Source organism: Ochotona princeps, chromosome 17, assembly GCF_030435755.1.
Source record: "Ochotona princeps isolate mOchPri1 chromosome 17, mOchPri1.hap1, whole genome shotgun sequence".
NCBI lineage: Eukaryota > Metazoa > Chordata > Mammalia > Lagomorpha > Ochotonidae > Ochotona > Ochotona princeps.
Genome location: NC_080848.1, coordinates 40,247,997 through 40,267,937, shown reverse-complemented (window position 1 = coordinate 40,267,937; position 19,941 = coordinate 40,247,997). Strand labels below are relative to the sequence as shown.

The window sequence follows — 19,941 nt, the reverse complement described above, 5'->3', positions numbered from 1 at the left end:
ATGAACTAGAGGATGGAAGATGTCTTGGTGTCTCTCCTCCTCCCTCTCTTTAACTCTGCCTTTCAAATGAATAAATAAATCTTTAAATAAAAAAATAAGGGAATAGCCTGTATTGTCTTTCTAAGAATTAAATAATAGTAAACAACTATTACTTATTACAGGGCAGGTACTGTCCTAAGGTCACTGATGTATTAGCTCTTTTAATGTTGATAGCGTCCTTAAGGGACGGGTGATTGAAACGCTGGCTGAAATGTGACAACTAGAAAGGGATTTGATCTCTGTCAACCCAGCCCCAGAACCTATGCTCTTAACCTCTGCGTGATGTTACAGGTTCTATTTTTGTGCAGAATGGACTCTGCAGCTTCGTGATGCTGTCAGATTTCAAGGACACATTTGCATTGCCATTTGCAGACAGATGACATCCCCACAGAATACTGACATCTCAGCCAGCAACACTTTCTCCATTATACTGTGCAATGGATGGCAGTTGCAGTTACCGCTGGTAGGTGCTGAAGACCTGCCTGAGTGCGTTTGTGATCCGCTTGATCCCTCCTGTTCAAAGTGCTGGCAAGGGGGCTGCAATTTTGTGTCAGGAATTCTGGAGAGAGACTTGGGCTGTTGCTATAGATTTGTGTATTATGTGTGTGTAACTGCTGTGCAAGGAATTAAATAGGGTATCTTTGAGAAGTGAAGACAATGACCGAAACAACTGGTAGTGTCCCCATTTGTAGCATTGATAGTGGAATCAGCAACTTGTTGTCTTTGAAGACAGACATGGTCATGACTGCCTTGGGCCAGCCTGTGTCGGTGGCTTCCCCTGAGCTTCTCTTTGAGTTGCAACCTCCGCACAGATAGCAGGATCTAGATTTGTTTTTGGTGACAGTTTCATTCTCACCCTTCTGTTTGTTCCTTCTTTGCAGATACTACCTGGATGCTACATTTTTCATTCAGAAGAGATGCACATTAGATTGCCCTTTGAGATCTCAAAAAGGCAACTACTAATCTAACATGATGCTTGCACATAGTAGGTGGTTCTTACTTGCAGAGTGCTAGTTTAAATGAAATGGAAATGCAGATGCCATCTGGTTGAGGTTCTTGGGGGAAACAAATACTCCAGTTGGCTAGGATATCACGTGATTGAAACCAAAGGAAGAGGGTTCACTTTGTGAAAGAAGAGTCTTCCATGTGTAGATGCATAGGAGCGGGTTACCATCATCCACACCTGGAAGCTGCCTGCTGGCGGCTGGGAGGTGATTTTGTGGCCATCAGGTTGAACGAGCAGAGGCATACTTTGGCCATCCCCTGCAGCTGATGTAAGCAGAGATAAGAGACTGAGGGGCCTTTTTGTCAGTGAGCATATAAAGACGAGGCTAAGGTTGGCTTTGTGGTTCTGTTTCCCATAGAGAATGTGTAAATACCATGTCTATTTCATGGGCCTGACCGTTTTGACTGATAGATTTATGGGAGCATTTGACCAAGAAGGTAGAAGATTGAGGCTCTTTCCTTATGTTTTCTGAGCCCACTAAGCCACCCTTGCTTAGGTGATGTATTTAAGTATCTTGTTGTAAAGCACCACTTTTCTGGGATTTTGTTGTTTCTTTCCCTAGCTCGAGGCAGATGATTTTGCATCATGCCTCATTTGTGTCTCCTGAATTAGGGGAAAAGGGTTATTTAATTGTCCATCTCTTCATTTATGCTGTAACTTTGGGGAAAAAAAGTGGATGGATTGTGATGATTTTCTTTGCCTTCTCATTGGCACATTGTAGGTGCTTCTGATGAATGACTTATTGACCCCTAGTGCTGTTTTCCAAAAAGATGAAATGCATGTCTCGGGAAATGTGTCCTGTGGGCTTAACTTGTCCTTCTGGACCTGTTTAAAAATATACTCTTCTCAGTCCTGCCTCTAGTCTTCTGAATCTGGCTCCTGTCTCAGGATAGGCTGGAGTGTTCAGGCTGCCTGAGTGGTTACTGCACCACCAGCCTGGCACAGCCTCGGGGGCGCCAGTTGGCACTCCACCGCTGCCCCCCAGTGTGGCTTACCCTGCAGCTGCTCGGATTTGTTGTGTGGGATCCTAGTCAGAAGAGATGCGCTCAGGCCCAGCACGATGGCCTAGCGGCTAAAGTCCTCACCTTGAATGCACCGGGATCCCATATGGGTGTTGGTTCTAATCCCGGTAGCTCCACTTCCCATCCAGCTCCCTGCTTGTGGCCTGGGAAAGCAGTGGAGAACGGCCCAAAGCTTTGGAACCCTGCACCCGTGTGGGAGACCTAGAAGAGTTCCTGGCTCCTGGCTTTGGATCGGCTCAGCATAGACCGTTGTGGTCACTTGGGGAGTGAATCATCAGATGGAAGATGTTCCTCTGTCTCTCCTCCCCTCTGTATATCTGACTGTGCAATAAAAAAACAAAACAAATCTTTAAAACAAAAAGAAGAGATGTGCTTAAGACACCTTCCTATCCTAAAGTTTTGTCATTTCTAAAATCTTAGATACTTTGAAGTTTAATTTTTTAACAGTTCAAATAACTTAACATAATCTTTATTTTAAAAGCATTTTATCTAGTTTTAAGCTTTTGTTTATTTTTATTTTATTTGTCAGTGTCTTCTCAGATGTATTTACTCAGGAATACTGATTTATCCCTGAGACTTGCAGCCAGTGTTTCACCGCAGGCATTGATCTGTGTACGTCCTTTAGAGGGTCCCTCGTCCCTGTATGAGGAAGACAGTCTAGTAGCACTCAAGCAGATTTTATTTGCAACACACTTTTTTTTTCTAATTATGGTGTCAGAATGTGTTTATACTATAACTGAAGTGGAAAAAATACAAAAAAAAAATAAACTCCCATTCTTGGCAGGACTCCTGATATTTTGTGATAATTTGTCTTTTTATCTTCACATATGGGAGTATTTATAATAAAATTGGAATTATAAAATATATTTAGTTTAGCCATCTGATCTGTTCGGTTAAAAATTATGTTATTGTGGGGGAGCCTTTGACACAGCAGTTAAGAGGCTTGGAACACCCTCATCCCGTGTCAGACTGCCTGGATTTGAGGTCAGTTCTGCTTCCAATTTGTTTTCCTGCCAATCCGCACTCTGGGAGCAGTAGGTGGGGTCCTCCACTGTCCTGGGAGACCTAGCTAGAATATTAGGCTTCTGGCTTCAGCCCAGCTCAGTTGTTGGAGGCATCTAGGGAGTGAACCAACAGATGGAAGATTTCTGTGTCCATCTTTCTGCTTTTCAAATCAATGAAAAATAAATTTAGGAGACTGACAGTGTGGCAAGGTATGTTAAGCTGTGGCTATGATACTGGCGTCCTGTATGGGCTATGGTTTGAGTACCAATTGCTCTTCTTCCAGTCCAGCTTCTTGTTAATTGTGCCTGGGAAAGGAGCAGAGGAGGGCCCAGACTGTTACCCACAGGGATGGGCGGGGAGGCGGGCATGGATGGAGCTGTTGGCCTCACCCTGGTCCAGCCCTGGCTGTTGAAGCAATTTTGGGGGAAGAGCTCACTCTGGTTTGTTTCTCTCTCTCTCTCTCTCTTTCTCTCTCTCTCTCTCTCTCTGCTTCTCTCTCTGTAGTAACTCTGCTTTTCAAATAAATAAATATTATAAATCTTTAAAAGTAAATAAGTAGGAGCCAGCATGGTGGTAGTGAAGTAGGCTGCTCATTCACCTGTAGAGCCAGCATCCCATATGTGTGCCAGTTTGAGGCCTGGCTGCTCCACTTCCGATCCAACTCCCTGCTAACGGCCTATAAAGGCAGCAGAAGATGGCCCAAATCGCTGAGGCCCACATAGAAGTCCTGGAAGAAGCTCCTGACTTCCAGCTTTGGACTGGGCCAGCACTGGCCATTGTAACCATTTGGGGAGTGAAGCAGTGAATGGAAGATCTCTCCCTGTCCCTCCCTCTTTTCTGTAACTTGTAAGTAAAAGAAGTTTTTATCAAGAAAAAAAATAATTGTTTAAAGATTTTTGTTTATTTTTATTTGAGAGCAGGGTTGATAGAGGTCTTCCATCTCTGATTCTCTCCCCAAATGGATGCAATAGCTAGAGCTGAGCTGACCCAAAGCCGGGAGCTTCTTCCACGTGTCCCACATTGGATGAAGCAGCGAAAGGACTTGAGCCATCCTCTGATCCCTTTCCAGGTCTCAAGCAAAGAGCTGGATCGGAAGTGGAGCAGCCAGGAACCAGCAGCGCTCTTATGGGTTGCCCATGCTGCAAGGCGGAGGATTAGTACACTGCTCCACTGCGCTGGCCCCTACTGTGTCTGTTAATAGGCCGGTCATGTGGATCATGAGAGAATTTGTGTAAGGCTTTTGGAAACTTGTAGTTATTGTGATTAGTGGCTTGAAAAACTCTCCTAAGTAGTTTTGATAATCGTTCTCTCCTTGGGCCTCTTGATCTGTATGGTTGATGCCGTCAGCATCTGTCTGTGTGTCTGATGGGTTTCTTGGCCCAATGACCAGTTCCCTGAAAGCTCTTCTTGGCCATATAGGACTCTCACTGAGAAGCCCAAGCATCGTATGGCCGGTCATTCTGATGTGGGGAGAGGCAGCAGCGAAGGCTGTCTGCCTTACATGTGCAGTGACAAACTTGATTTTCTGTCTGCCTTGCAGAGGAGGTGGCCAAGTTGGAGAAGCACTTGAGGCTTCTCCGAGAAGAATATGTTAAGCTGCAGAAGAAACTGGCGGAGACCGAGAAGAAATGCACTCTTCTGGCTGCACAGGCCAACAAGGAAAGCACCAGTGAGTCCTTCATCAGCCGCCTGCTGACGATCGTGGCCAACCTGTATGAACAGGAGCAATACAGGTGAGCACCCAGACAGAGGGCCACTTCAAGGGAGCCAGCTGTCAAGCTTTATTCCTAGCCATATTATAGCTCTTTGCTCATTAATCTTGTTGGATTAACATATTAACATATTGGCTAGTCTTCATTCCCAAGAACGTAAGCTCCTGGAGGCAGGATTTTTTTTTAATTGTAACATCAGATATACAGAGAGGAGGAGAGACAGAGAGTAAGATCTTCTGTCCGTTAATTCACTCCCCAAGCGACCACAATGGCTGGATTTGAGCCAATCCAGAGTCAGGAGCTTTTTCTGGGTCTCCTGCATGGGTGCAGGGTCCCAAGGCTTTGGGCCATCCTTGGTTGCTTTCCCAGGCCACACACAGGGAGCTCGATGGGAAGCAGGGTTGCTGGAATTAGAACCGGCATCCATATGAAATCCCGGCATGTGCCAGGCGAGAACTTTAGCAGCTGTGCTGCTGCGCCAGGGCAAAGATTATTTTCTTAAAGATTTATTCTCGCGTTTGACCTTGGGACTTGGACTTGGATGGTAACCTTGGGACCTGGCGGCTGCTGGAAATACCTGAGCCACATCAAACTCAATGCTTGGGGCCCTAGCCATAGCCATTGCTGCCACATGGTGAGTGAGCCTTTGGCTTTTGGGTGGCCAGCATGCCAGAACTGACCCAGCAATTGCAACCACCAGTATATGCATAAGCTTCTTGGGGCGATGGACTGTGCTGGACCCTGTACTGGCAAGCACACACAAGACTCAAGTCTGGGATCACCTCAGATGAAATTTCTTTGCGGATCACCCCAGCTAAACTGCTGCACTCAGAACCCCAACCATGAAGAAAAGTGCAGGTTCCATGGTCTGACCGTGGAGTGTATGTGTCAAAGCTGAACCTTTCAGTGGCTCAGACGGAGCAGTGCACAGTATATCCAGGTGCACATGGAGCATATGGCAGTCCACTGGAACCTGCAGAGGACACCTGGTACCACAACAGAGCATGAACGACAGAACAAATCAGTCAACTACACCAGCCACGTGTTAGCAGTGAAAATCTGGACAAACAGGGACTCTAAGGTGGACTGTGTCAACCAGTGGATTCTGGAGAGATTTCATCATGCTTGGAGTGGCAAGATTGGCAGCAATTCAGATCTGTTGATCAAAATCACTTGAGTAGTGCCCTCGGAGCATGCCCAACACTGGGGACACTAAGTTGGTTGGGAGGTTGGGTGGGGCTTCTCCCTTTATCTCCTCCCTTCCCCCAGATACGGGAAGAAAAAAAGAGAATGTGGGAACAATAATCTTACCCACTTCCCTGTAGCTCTTGACCGTTTGCACCTCAATCAGTTTTGTAAAGATCATCAAAGTGAAACGATAATTTAAAAAAAAGATTTATTTTCTTTTTATTGGAAAATCAGATATACAGAGAGGAGGAGAGACAGAAAGGAAAATCTTCCGTCCGATGATTCACTCCCCAAGTGGCCACAACAGCCAGAGCTGTGCCGATCCGACTCCAGGAGCTTCTTCGAGGTTTCCCACGCGGGTGCAGGGTCCCATGGATCTGGGCTGTCCTCAGCTGCTTTCCCAGGCCACAGGGAGGGAGCTGGATGGGAAGTGGGACAGCTGGGATTAGAACCAGCGCCCATATAAGATCCTGGTGTGTACAAGGTGAGGACTTTAGCCGCTAGGCTATCCTGCCAGGCATGAGTCAAAATTTTAGTGTCTCAGTTATTGCTCAACTTGGTAGAGTGGTAGTCATGGTGATAACATTGCTAGTGCAGACCCAGGGTAGCTTACATAGTTAGAAATTGCAAGGGGCAAGATATCTTTCTCTTGGGTGGGATGGTCACTGGAGTCTGGTAACTGGTGGGCATTAGGTATTGCATGATGACTGACTTGGGCCTCCAGGGCTACAAACTCCATGCTAGAAGCTCAGCTGTCTACTTCTGTCCATGTGACCTCGAGCTCCACGGCATTGCTCAGGTTCCTAAAATGTAAAATCAGCTTGCTCCTTGCCCTATGGTGGTTGTGTGGAGTGTATGAATAAGCACATGTTAAGCACATGGAACAGTTCACAGCATGTGGTAAATGCTTCATTATTATTTTGTGTTGGTTTTGAGGGAGTTGTTAAAGGCTGAATGGGATTTAACAGGGAAACATAGTGTTATTAAGCAGAGGGAGTGTGGGGTAGGCACAGTGGTACAACAGGCTGCTCTTCCACCCTGCACGGCTGGCGTTCCCAGCACTCTGCATGTGGCCTGAGAAAGCAGCAGAGGATGGCGCAAGTCCTTGGGAAACCACACCCACAAGTGAGACCCGGAGGATGTTCCTGGCTTCCAAATTTGGATACGCCCAGCTCTGGCCATAGTGGCCACATTGGGGAGTGAACTAGCAGATGTTTGATCTCTCTGTCTCTCTGTAAATCTGTTTCAGATGAAATTAATTTTTAAAGAGAATCGGTCACATTTTATTTTATTTATTTAGTTTTTAAAGATTTATCGGGCTCGGCATGGTAGTCGAGTGGCTAAAGTCTTTGTGTTACATGCTCTGGGATCCCATTTGGGCACTGGTTCGTATCCAGCTGTTCCACTTCCCATCCAACTCCCTGCTTGTGGCCTGGGAAAGCAGTCGAGGACGGCCCAAAGCCTTAGGATCCTGCACCTGCATGGGAGACCCGGAAGAAGCTTCTGGCTCCTGGCTCTGGATCAGTTCAGCTTCGACCGTTCAGGTTACTTAGGGAGTGAACCAGAGGATGGAAGATCTTTCTCTGTCTCTCCTCGCTGTAAATTTGATTTTCCAATAAAATGAAAAAATTTATTTTTTAACTCAAAGATCTGTTTATTTTTATTGGAAAGTCAGATTCATAGAGAGGAGAGACAGAGAGGAAGATCTTCTCTGATGGTTCACTCCCCAGGTGGCTGCAATGGCTGGAGTTGAGCCAATCCGAAGCCAAAAGCCAGGATCCAGGAGCTTCTTCTGGGTCTACCACACAGGTGTAGGGTTCCAAGTTTTCGACTGCTTTCCCAGGTCACAAGCAGGGAGTTGGATGGGAAGCAGGACTACCAGGATTAGAACTGGCACCCGTGTGGGATCCTGGTGTGTGCAAGGCAAGAATTTTAGCTGCTAGGCTACTGTCTTGGGCCCACCCTATAACTAGTTTTCAGTGGAAATATAAAAATGCAAAAAAAATTTCAAGTTCAAATAGAATGATGATAATTGATGACTGCGTTGCTGTCAGCATAGTCTTACGGCACTTGTGTCTGCCCAGTGTGTTGTCTAGCTGTTCACTTGTTAACTAGCCAGATGCCTTCTACCCTTAACATTTGATATTTCAGAGTTGAACACAAGTATCTGTTTGGAAAGTTCTTTTCATATAATGATCCATTACAAATGCGGAAACATGTTTTGCAAAAAATTTCTCTCCATACAATTTCCCTGTATATGGTTGAGTAAAAAATGACCAGTGCAAGGTCTGAGTATTTCTGGTGAGAACACCAGGGCGGGTATTGGGTTTCATGTTCTTGACTGCTTTGTCGTAGCTTGTTGTTCATAGTTTCTTCTGTTTAAACTTGCTTGGCCACGAGCCTGGAGCATAATAGCGTTGTATGCTCGGCGCTGTCATCAGTCTTGAAGCTTTCCATTTTTCTCTCCCTGTTTGCTTATCTTAATTCTGCATAAATCACATCTTTTTTTTTTTTTTTTTTTTTTAAGATTTTTATTGGGAAGTCAGATATACAGAAAGAAGAGACAGAGAGGAATATCTTCTGTTCAATGACGCACTCTCCAAGCGGCCACAATGGCCGGAGCTGGGCCAATCCGAAGCAAGGAGCCACTTTTGGGTCTCCCATACGGGTGCAGGGTTCCCAGGCTTTGGGCCATCCTAGATTGTTTTCCTAGGCCTCAAACAGGGAGCTGGATGGGAAGCAGGGAGTAGAACCAGCGCCAGATGGGATCCCGGCACATTCAAAGCAAGAACTTTAGTCACTAAGCTACTACACTGCCCCAAAAACACATCTTCTGCTTCATACATGAATTTTAGCAATCCCACTCAGTTTGTGAATTTACAAATTCCATTTGGGGATGTATTTGAAAGCAGGGCATCTCATGTGGATTAAAGCTGGACATAATAAATAGAAAACATTTCTTGCAACATGCTATGAGTACACCCTATCAGAATTCACTGCTGGTGTATAGAAAGAGTTCAGTTATAATTTATTTTCTTGTGCAGGCGCATGATGGATCAATACTATATATTTTTCAGCTGTGGATTCTAGCTGTACATTTTTCTTTTCATGTGTGGATGTTTTTCTTCATCAGTGACCTGAAGATCAAGGTTGGGGACAGACACATCAGTGCCCATAAGTTTGTCCTGGCAGCCCGCAGTGACAGCTGGAGTCTGACCAACTTGTCTTCCACTGAGGAGCTGGACCTGTCAGGTAAACCTCTGATTGACACACCAAGGACACAGATGGCCAGCAGAAAGTTATTGTATGCTTGTACAGTATCTGGTGTTTAATGACGGGGAAGTATGTTTCTTTTCAGCTCATTTGGAGATCATGAAATACTTAACAATGAATGACTAAGTAGCTGAACAGATTGTAGGTGGCATGAGTGAGCCTGCTAAATACCTACCCTACCAAATCATAGATCTATCAGTATCTAAGATGGTCTTACAAAGTGTCTTCCCAAAGCTCGTTTCAGAAGTACATTATAAACAAGGATATGCAGAAAAAAAATCCCTGTAAGAAGTTCTGTCAACTACATACTAATTAATAATACTGTCAGAATACTTTTCCTGACCTGTGCGTTCTGAACTCAGAAGTGACAGTTACTCTGAAAAATTGATAGTATTTTTTTCTTTAACATTACAAATTACTGTCAGCATTAATAATTTGAATGGGTGTGTGTGTATCTGTGAGAAGGTGGATAGGTTGATTTGTTTCACTGCCATTGCCAATTTATGTATGTCATGTTGTGTTAGATGAATATGTCTTTAATACACATCAAATTTTAAGATTTTTGCTACTGTTTACATTGGGTTATTTAATATTTTTATTTATTCAAGATTTTGTATTTATTTTATTGGAAAGACAGATTTATAGGAAGAAGGAAAGAGAGAAAGATTTTCTATCTACTGGTTCACTCCAAAATGGCGATAATGGCCGGAGCTAAGTTGAACTGAAACCAGGAACCAGGAGCTTTTTCTGGTTCTCCCATGTAGGATTTGTGCAGGGTCCTAACACTTTAAGCATCCTCTACTGTTTTCCCAGGGCATAAGCAAAGAGCTGGATGGCAATTGGAGCATTTGGGATGTGAACCATTGCCCATATGTGATGTTGGCAGTGCAAGATTGAGGATCAGCCAGTTGAGCTATTGTGCTGGTTTTTTATTAATTTAATGCTACATGATATTATATACATTTGGGGTAAATATGGCAGTAGATGAAGTCAAAAATACCGCTTTTGTGGTAGACTTTTGGCCCAGTGCTTAAGACCCTGTTTAGGACATCCGCATCCCATATCATAGTTCTTGGATTCAAGTCCTGCTTCTGTTCCTGATACCAGCTTCCTAGGAAGCAGCGTGTGATAGCTTGGATTATTGGGTTCTTGGTGTCCTCATGGGATAGCTAGGTTAAGTTCCTGGTTCCTGGCTTTGGCCTGGCCCTACCTTAACCATTGCAGGCATTTGAGAAATGAATCGGGATAGGAGCTGTCTGTATCTATGTGTGTGTCCCTATCACTCTCCTTCTCAAAAATAGATAACTAATGTTTAAAAATAAAAACTCATCAAAATTAATTTTAAAGTTGCTTGTTGGCTGGTACTGTGGTACAGGCAGGTTAAGCTGCTACTTGCAACACTAATATCCCATATCATAGTGCTAATTTGAGTCCCAGTTGCTCCATTCAATCCAGCTTCCTGCTAATATGTTTTGGAAAGATATTCTAAGATGGCCTCAAGTACTTGGACCTCTCCCATCCACGTGGAAGGCTTGGATCAAATTCCTGGCACCTGGCTTCAGCCTGGCCCTGATCTGGCTGTTTCAGCCATTTGGAGAGTAAACTAGCCAATGCAGTCAAATAATCTCTCTGTGTTGCTTCTCTCTGTCCTTATGTGTTGCTCTGTGTTTCTAATAAAATAATTTTTCTAAAGTTCACTCTAAAAATGAATTTTCTCTTAGTGCCTAACTGCTGTTTGAAAAAAAAAGCAAAATGCAAAGTTTTAGTACTACTGCTACTCATCTGAAGAATTATGGTAGTTGTTGAGAAGAAATTCAGATAGGATAAGATTTGAGGTATTTGTGGGGGTGGTATATGGGTGGTATATGGAATCCCAGACTATGCAGAATTATATGATAAATTTCAAGAATTAAAGAAAATATATATAATAATTTAAAAAAATTGAAGTATTTGCAGAGGAGTTGACCATGTGAGGAATCTGCTGAATTGCATCTTTGTTCACATGTTCGTAGGGTGCTGTTTTCTGGGTCTCGTGTGGAGAACACAGATGGTCATGGCATGGTCCTTATTGTAGAGAGCACCTGTTCTGTTGAAGGAAGCAGGTTATTAGTGAATCATTTCAGACTGGGGATTTAAGTATAGGAACATGACTGCGTATTAAGTACTAGAAGAGCTGATTGAGTTGATAATGAAGGCAGCAGCCTAGTTGACCGCTGAGCCATATGGTACAGAAGTTGGCAGTTAGTGCATGAACCAGGAGGACAGATGTCTGAGGCTTCTCCACGGTGAATAAACATTTCTGGATAATAATTTCTGAGGTTAGTTTGAGGTCTAATTATATGGACTCCAGTGCATTTGCTTGGCTTCTCAGAGCATGGCATTTGTTTTTGTAAAGTACAATTTTTTAAAAGATTTATTGATTTTTATTGCAAAGTCAGATATACAGAGAAAAGGAGAGACAGAGAGGAAGATCTTCTGTCCGATGATTCACTCCTCAAGTGACCGTAATGGCTGAAGCTGAGCCAATCTGAAGCCAGGAACCTCTTCTGGGTATCCCCCATGGCAGGTGCAGGGTCCCAAGGGTTTGGGCCGTCCTCAACTGCTTTCCCAGGCCACAAGCAGGGAGCTGGGTGGCAAGCAGGGCCGCCCATATGGGATCCCAGTGCATTTAAGGTGAGGACTTTAGTCACTAGGCTACTGTGCCGGACCCTAAAGTACAATTTTGTGAAACTATGATTCTCTGGCCTTATTTAAAACAAAATTATGTATAACTACTAAAACCTGTTAGGTCGTGAGGTATTCACAAAATTTAGGATAGGCTTCTGGTGATAGCAACAGGTTATTTTCCAAGTCTGGGAGATAATAAAAATATAGAACGCATTCAGCCTTGTTTTTAAAAGGTTACAAGTTAGCAGGCATTTTTTGTTGTCAGTACTATTGGAAGGGGGTGTTGGGGCTGGGGGCTCCAGAGGCCAGTGCTGTGTCACAGGGCCATTGGCATTGTGAATAGGGGGTGGTTACACATTGATCTGGAAGTAGACTTACTTTTGTGCTTTATTATCTTCTTTCTGGGATACTGGCATAGGTAATTCAGACAGACTTGGTATTCATAGTTTTATTTTTTGCTTTGTTTTGTTTTGTTTTTGGCAATTACAGATTACTAACTGATATGAAAATGAATTAGATATGGGAAAAATGAGTGTCTCCCGTAGCAAACAAAAAAAATGATTAAGGCATAAAAGGCCTAATTTGAACATTGAGTTAGAATTTTTGCTTTGTATTGGCCCAGTTTTAGTTCATCAGTAACAGGAATAGCTTTAACTCAGTGCTTTCTGGTCACAGGATCACTTCCCTTTGAAAGGTTTTTTTTTTTTTTTTTTTTTTTTTTTTTTAATTTAGGAAAATGCGATGTGAGTGCATTTAAATATTGCTGTACTCTCATGAGCATCTTTTTTTTTTTTTTAAGATTATTTATTTTAAAGGCAGAGTTCCAGAGAGAGAAAGAGGGAAAGAGAGAGAAAAAGACCTTCCATCTGCTGGTTCCCTCTCCAAAAGACTGCAACAGCCAGGGCTGAGCCAGGCCAAATTCGGGAACCTAGAACTTCATCAGGGTTCTAGTGGGTGCAGTGGTCCAAGCACTGGTGCCATATCTTGTTGCTTTCCCATGCCATTAGCAGGGGGCTGGATCAGAAGTTAAGCAAATGGCATAAGAACCCATGCCTGTGTAAGATGCCCAGTCATCACAAGTGGTTACTTGAACCCACCGCGCCACAGTGTCCATCCCGTATAAGCCTCTTCTGATCCTGCAGTAAGGATAAGGTTTACTTTTAGGAATGATCCACTTTAAAGCAATGGCTTTGGGATTATACTAGCGGGCACCAACTTAGGTCATTGATAGTAGAGGCTAGGACATCTTTTGTTGCTGTCAGATAAAATTTATCTTTGAAATGTGTCACAAGAGAGGGGTCTAAGACGTGGTAGCATCTACATGTATTTGCCCAGCATGCGTGTATATTTTGCCCAGCAGTCCTACTTACTGCCAGGGTGTGGCTGTCAATGCCTGAATCTGGGGTGGCAGCAGCGGAAACTTCCTGGGAATTCTCTGTCCTATGCAGAAGCACTGACTGACACCTCACACACACACAGGCCAGCAGCTGGAAGGACACTGGAAACAGGCTCTGGTAAACAGGAGTATAAATAGCACACAAGCTGTTTCAGAGGTCGAACTCTTTGCACATTAGCACATTTGGTAAGATCATTTTGCGAATTTGCTGGTGATCTGTTTCTTCAGAATTATTCCATTCAAATAGCCCATGTTGAATGTCAGGCTCTTTTCAAGATGCCAGGGGTGCAGCAGTGAACAGCGTTACACGCTCACGTGCACAGAACCTATACCTTAGTAAGACTGATGCTCCAGAACTCATGATCTTTTTGTGGAGTTCTTACGTGTTGATATTTCTTAAAATTCACGTCAAACAGTTTTGTTGTTGACAAGGATTTTAGCATTTGTTCATGCAACTTAACAGGTGTTACATGCCTGGTATTTAAAAAGCATTTGTGTATTTTGTTAACTTAATGTTTTGTTCCAAAAGTAACTTTTGCACCTGATGTGATACCTTGACAAAGACACGGTCACTTGTGTTGGGCTCTTGCCCTAGATGCATGGCTTCGGTCTGATGCCAGGAAGCCGTGAAACCAGATTGAGGAACATGCCACGAAACTCCCACCAGTAAAATTGTGGCACTTAGATGTTGCCGATTGGAGGAAACTACAGTGTGGGACAACAGATTGCAGTGTGGAATCCTCAGTTGGATTCTGGACCATAAAAAGGACATTATTGGTAAAACTGGCAAAATAAGGTCTGTAATTAGTATTGTTAATAGTATTATATATATTAGTTAATTGCCCATTTTTCATAATTTTATAATTATGTAAGATACTAATGTTAGGGGAAGATGAATAAAAGCTATATGGCAGTGACCTGCAACTTTTTTCTAAACCTGAAAATGTAAAATATATATTTATTTGAAAGACGGACAGATGAATGTTGCACTGGTTTACTCTCCAGACACCTGCAACAGACAGGATTGGGCCAAAGCAAGGAGCCAGACCTCCATCCAGGTTTCCCACACAGTGACAGGCACCAAATACTTGAACTGTTACTTGTTGCTTCCCAGGGTGCTTTAGCAAGGAAGCTGAGATTAGAAGCAGAGCTGGGACTCCAACCCAGCTCCCATGGTACAACATGTGAATATGCCAAACAGCCTGTTGTTGTTGTTGTTTTTTTTTTTTTTAATTTATGTATTTTTATTGGAAAGGCAGATGTACAGCGAGAAGGAGAGACAGAGAGGAAGATCTTCCGTCTGCTGATTCACTCCCCAAGTGGCTGCAATGGCCAGAGTTAAGCCGATCTGAAGCCAAGAGCCAGGGGCTTCTTCTGGGTCACCCATGTGGGTGCAGTATCCCAAGGCTTTGGGCCGTCTTCCACTGCTTTCCCAGACCACAAGCAGGCAGCTGGCTGGGAAAAGGGCGGCCAGAACACAAACCAGCACCCATATGGGATCCTGGTGCGTTGTAAGGTGAGGACTTTACCCACTAGGTTGCAGCACCAGCCCAGCCCACCAAACAGCCTCTTAAATGCTGAGCTAGATGCCTGCTCTTGAGGCTGAACTAAGCTATAAAGATTTAAAAAAGTGTAAATTTGCTTTTCATTTTTTCTTAAGTGTAAAGGTATTTGGTTGATTTCAAGATTTTTTGGTACCAAAATAAACCTATCTTGCTGTATTTTCCATGAAATTTTGGAAGTACATCCTGAATTATAAGTATGTGAGTTAATGGAGGTGTTAATCTGATTAACGTTCTTGCAATTCATGTAGATACGTGTTTATACCTATATATATCAATACCACATTATACACTTAAATATATAATCTTTGTCAATATACCTTATAAGAAATAAAAAGCATGAGATTATGAGCATACTGATTCATCAACTGGGAAGAGAAAGGGTATGGCTCTTAGTGAGACTCGGTCCCAAATGTTGAGGCCAGGGATAGATCACAGTTTGCCTTGTAAGAAATGAGTCTTCTGAGGCCTGTCTAGCATCAGCAAGAGGCGGGCAACAAGTAACCCCGAGTCAGGAATCGAACTTGGGTATTCTGACCAGCATCTTAACTAGGAGGCTAAACCCCTGACTGAGTACATGTTTTAACCTACTTTTGTTTCTTCATGTGCTATGTAAACCTATCTGTTTATGCTGAATGTCGACGTGTATGGTTTAAATTCTTGCAGGTATTTCGCATTTGTTATATTTTATTTTAGTCAGTTTTCCATGTCAGACGATTAAGATTTTGGTTCTACCTTTTTCTTGTGAAATACTGTACAAAGCATCAGGTACATATGTGTATGCAGTGTTGTTTTCTTCAGACAGTAATTTTCCAATGTGTGATTTCTGTGTGAAAGATTGTGTACTTTGAAAAATCTTTGCTAATCTGAGAGACAAGAAGATATACTCTAGTTTAAATTTTTAATTGATTATTCATCAGGTTTATTAACCAGCTTTATTGGTCTTTGTCAGTTAACTGTATCTATTGTCCATTTTTCATTGGTTACATGTCTTATTTGTCCAAAATCTTTCAAAAACGTTTCCCAGTTTGTTTGACTGATTTCTTCTCTGGGTTCATTTCCTGTACCCAGCACTCATGTACAACTAACGTTTTTCTGGCATCAGCTACCACACAGACTAATGTTTGAGTTAAGTGTACTGTAAGTTACTAGCTTCAGATTTTAGAGGTCTTGAAAAAGACACAAGTATGTCATCCAGTGCTTTTTGGTTTTTCTGTCTGATTTCTTGCCAGATGCTAACCCAGAGGTGACCATGACAATGCTCCGCTGGATCTATACGGATGAGCTGGAGTTCCGAGAAGATGATGTGTTCCTTACTGAACTCATGAAGCTGGCCAATCGCTTTCAGCTCCAGCTCCTCAGGGAGAGGCAAGTCACAGCAGATAGAGTCAAGCAGCTCGGACGGTGCTTGGCTGAGCATAATTATGCCCAGCTCTGGGAAAACAAGCACTGTTACTACTGCAAATAATTTTTGCCAGGTGTTCTTTTAAAGATTCGTGCATTTGGGCTTGGCAGCGTGGCCTAGTGGCTAAGGTCCTCGCCTTGATCCCATATGGCTGCTGGTTCTAATCCCGGCAGCTCCACTTCCTCTCTATCTCTCCTCCTCTCAGTATATCTGACTTTGTAATAAAAATAAAATAAATCTTTTAAAAAAAATGTTAAAAAAAAAAAAAGATTCATACATTCGTTTAGTTACCCATCTGAAAAGCATAATGACAAAGTTACGGAGGGACTGATCTTCTGTCTGTTTGCTTACGTCTCAAATGGCCACAGTGGCTCGGGCTGGGCCAGAGTAAAGCCCAGGGCCAGAAGCTGCTGACGTCTGCTGTGTTCTGCTCCTGTCCCAGGAGCACTAGCAGGTAGATGGATTAGAAGTGGAGCAGCCTGGACTCAAGCCAGCACTCATATGGGGTGCCAGTGTCACAGGCAGTAGCTTTACCTGCTGGGCCACAACCCTTGTCCCTCCCTTCCCCCCAGTGTATGTTTTTTCATGCTGGATTTTCTGTTTTCTTATGTACATTTTCTAGATCAGCAGACTAGAGGTGTTAAAATGTTAAAATCGAACACCTCCCCCCTTTTAGGAAAGATTTATTTATTTGAAAGAACTGCAGAGAAGAGGCAGAGAGAGATCTTCCATTTGCTAGTTTATTCCTCAGGTGGCCACGTGTCCCAATAAGAGCTTCATCTGAGTCTCCTATGCAGGTAGCAGGGGCTGTGGCACTTGAGCCATCTTCCATTACTTTCTCAGGTGCTTTAGCAGGGAGCTGGGTCAGAAGTGGAGCTGCTTGGACTCAAACTTGTGCTTATACAGGACGCTGACATCACAGGCAGGAATTTAGCCTTTTACGTGCCAACCCCTAAAATGCCCTAGTACATCAGTTGGAGACAGGGCTCTTCTGTTGCTCAGCTTAACCAAGTTGAGTAAAGTGTCTTTTTATGTCTGTGGTGATACGTTGTACTCTCAGGTACCTGAAGAAATGACTTTTCTTCTGGGCATGTAAAGGAATGATTTCAGGCATTAAGAGGTACTTACCCCAGGCCCGGCGCGGTGGCCTAGCAGCTAAAGTTCTCACCTTGAACGCACCGGGATCCCATATGGGCACTGGTTCTAATCCTGGCAGCTCTACTTCCCATCCAGCTCCCTGCTTGTGGCCTGGAAAAACAGTCGAGGACAGCCTAAAACTTTAAGACCCTGCACCTGCATGGGAGACCTGGAGAAAGTTCCTGACTCCTGGCTTTGGATTGGCACAGCACAGGCCATTGCAGTCACTTGGGGAGTGAGTTATCAGACGGAAGATCTTCCTCTCTCTCTGTCTTTCCTCCTCTCTGTATATCCCACTTTCCAATAAAAATAAAGAAGTCTTAAAAAAAAAAACCCAAGAAGGACCTACCTGTTCCTGTGTTTTCCTCTGGGAAGCAGGAACTTTGGTACCTAGGGCTGCCCGCTGTCTGTTTTCACCATGTTTCCCCCGGGGTGGCATGCAATCAAGCAATCAAGAGACACATTATTTGCAACCATAATTGAGGTGAACCTAAGTATGTTTTCGTATCTAAGTCCAATTAAAAAAAAAACTGTAGATGTGTTTATATAGAACATACTAGATTATTAGTAAAAGAAACTTTATCATCAAGGCCTTACAACTCTTATTTTAGTGTCTTTGAACCATCTGAGTGAGAAATGAAACTTTTTTTTTTCATTAGATTAAGTGTGGTTTAAGTTTTTTTTTTTTTTAAAGTTCCTTACAAATTAAAGAGCTTTGATAAAAGTGCCCTGGGGTTGCAGTTGTTTAGATCATTTTAATCTGTGTAATGGATTCTTTAATTAAAATGTTGGTTGTGTGCTGAGTGACGAGGCTTTGTAACTCTCAGGACTGCCAGCTGCTGAGTTAATACTGTGGCTGCCTGTCCTGGCTCTCTGAAGAGCTGCCTTGGAAGGGACTCTGGCGTGGCTCCAGAGCGCCCACTGCCGTCCACAAGAGAGATGACACGTCTGAGCCAGGGAGTCACAGGTCCTGGACACGTGTAAGAAACTGGTGCTGTCCGCTTTGAGAATGTAGGCATTTCAGCACTTTGGGAGGCTGGGGCTGCTTTGAAAGGAAGTTTTTTTGTTACCATGTTCAATGTATCGTGTCTGGAAATATTGTTCACCTTTTGATGTTTATACTTTCACCATCATTTTTTAATGTCTTTCTCATGTACATGAGATTGATATGAGATGCCTAAATATATGCTTGAATTTGTACTTTAAAAATCAAATTTTGGGGCCTGGCGCAGTGGCCTAGCAACTAAAGTCCTTACCTTGAATGCCCCGGGATCCCATGTGGACGCCAGTTCTAATCCCGGCAGCTCCACTTCCCATCCAGCTCCCTGCTTGTGGTCTGGGAAAGCAGTCGAGGACAGCCCAAAGTCTTAGGACTCTGTACCTACATGGGATATTCTCACTCCTGTTCCTCGTGCTTCCTAAGTGCCTCACAGCCTCCTCCTTTCTTATGCTACTTCCCGCTTTGTGGTCTTTTCCACTTCAGCTATCAGCTAGCCATTTATTCTTTGTAGTAGTGCTGAAATCCCTTAGTAGTAGTTGTGATGTTACATGTTTTCACACCTTTTCAAAGAACTGCAGGCCTTAAAAGAGGGGAAGACCAGGAAAGGGAGCTCAATCCAGGAGTGTCTACAATAGATACTTCTGCCTGCGTTCAAGTGTGGCCAAGTTTTCATTTATCTAACAAAAGGCTTTGTGGAGGGGGCCAGTTTAGCTTGGTGCTTTTGATGTCAGCATTCCGTGAGAATGCCAGTTCAAGTCCTGGCTGCTCCGCTTCCCATTCGGTTCCCTGTTGGTGCACCTGGGAGACTGCAGAGGATGGTTCAAGTGCTTGTGTCCCAGCCACGTGTGTGGGAAACCTGATTGGAATTTCTGGCTGCTGACTTTGGCTTGGCCCAGACCCAGCTATTGTGGCCATTTGGAAAGTAAGCCAGCAGGTAGAATATCTCTCCCTGTCTCTGTTACTCTGCCTATTAAATAAGTATTGTTTTTAGAAAAGAGAAGTTGTTGTGATGGGCTGTGGGCTAGGAGAAGCAACTGTAGTAAGTCAGGAACTGTTCCTGAAGTCACATTACACCTGGTTGTCTGTCCTGGAAGTGATCCTGGTTTCTAGGGCCATGTGTGGAGTTTGCTGTCTCCCAGGGCCTGCTTTAGTGGCAGACTCTCTAAGAACCCCAGGAGTCCTGAGGAGAGGAAGCCTGGGTCTTGGCAGTGCTGCTTCTTGTAGGTGGGGATGTGGGGTTTGCCTTTTGCTACCAGAAGCCTATTTCCACGTGCAGCTTTTTCTTCCCTGTCATAGATGGCATCCTTTTATTGGGGATTTCAAAATAATCTTGTTATTACTCGGCTCTGCCCATTGGCCGTTGTTTTCTCTTAGTTTGATTCTTATGTATATAGTAGACATTTTGAGTAGGTTTTTAAAATTTAGATTTATTGAATTACATACAGTAAAATCTACTATGTAAATTCATCTTTTGGGAAGACTACTGTGGAGACATTAATTTGTCAGGCATGTAACCTCACCGGACACTC

General features: G+C 43.6%; 1 protein-coding gene across 4 annotated transcripts in view; it reads left to right on the top strand.

Moving 5' to 3' along the window:
* Positions 1-19,941, top strand: part of ANKFY1 (ankyrin repeat and FYVE domain containing 1) — a 72,455-nt gene that overhangs the window by 12,682 nt on the left and 39,832 nt on the right. The window contains exons 2-5 of one of the 4 annotated variants that reach the window (XM_058676680.1): positions 921-1,024; positions 4,613-4,805; positions 9,106-9,224; positions 16,103-16,238. In XM_058676680.1, the coding sequence (XP_058532663.1) occupies positions 1,009-1,024; positions 4,613-4,805; positions 9,106-9,224; positions 16,103-16,238 (464 nt within the window). In that variant the 5' untranslated portion in view covers positions 921-1,008. Of the gene's footprint in view, positions 1-920; positions 1,025-4,612; positions 4,806-9,105; positions 9,225-16,102; positions 16,239-19,230; positions 19,347-19,941 lie in introns of those variants that run through there. The other 3 variants (XM_058676679.1, XM_058676677.1, XM_058676678.1) reach the window with 3 other exon arrangements.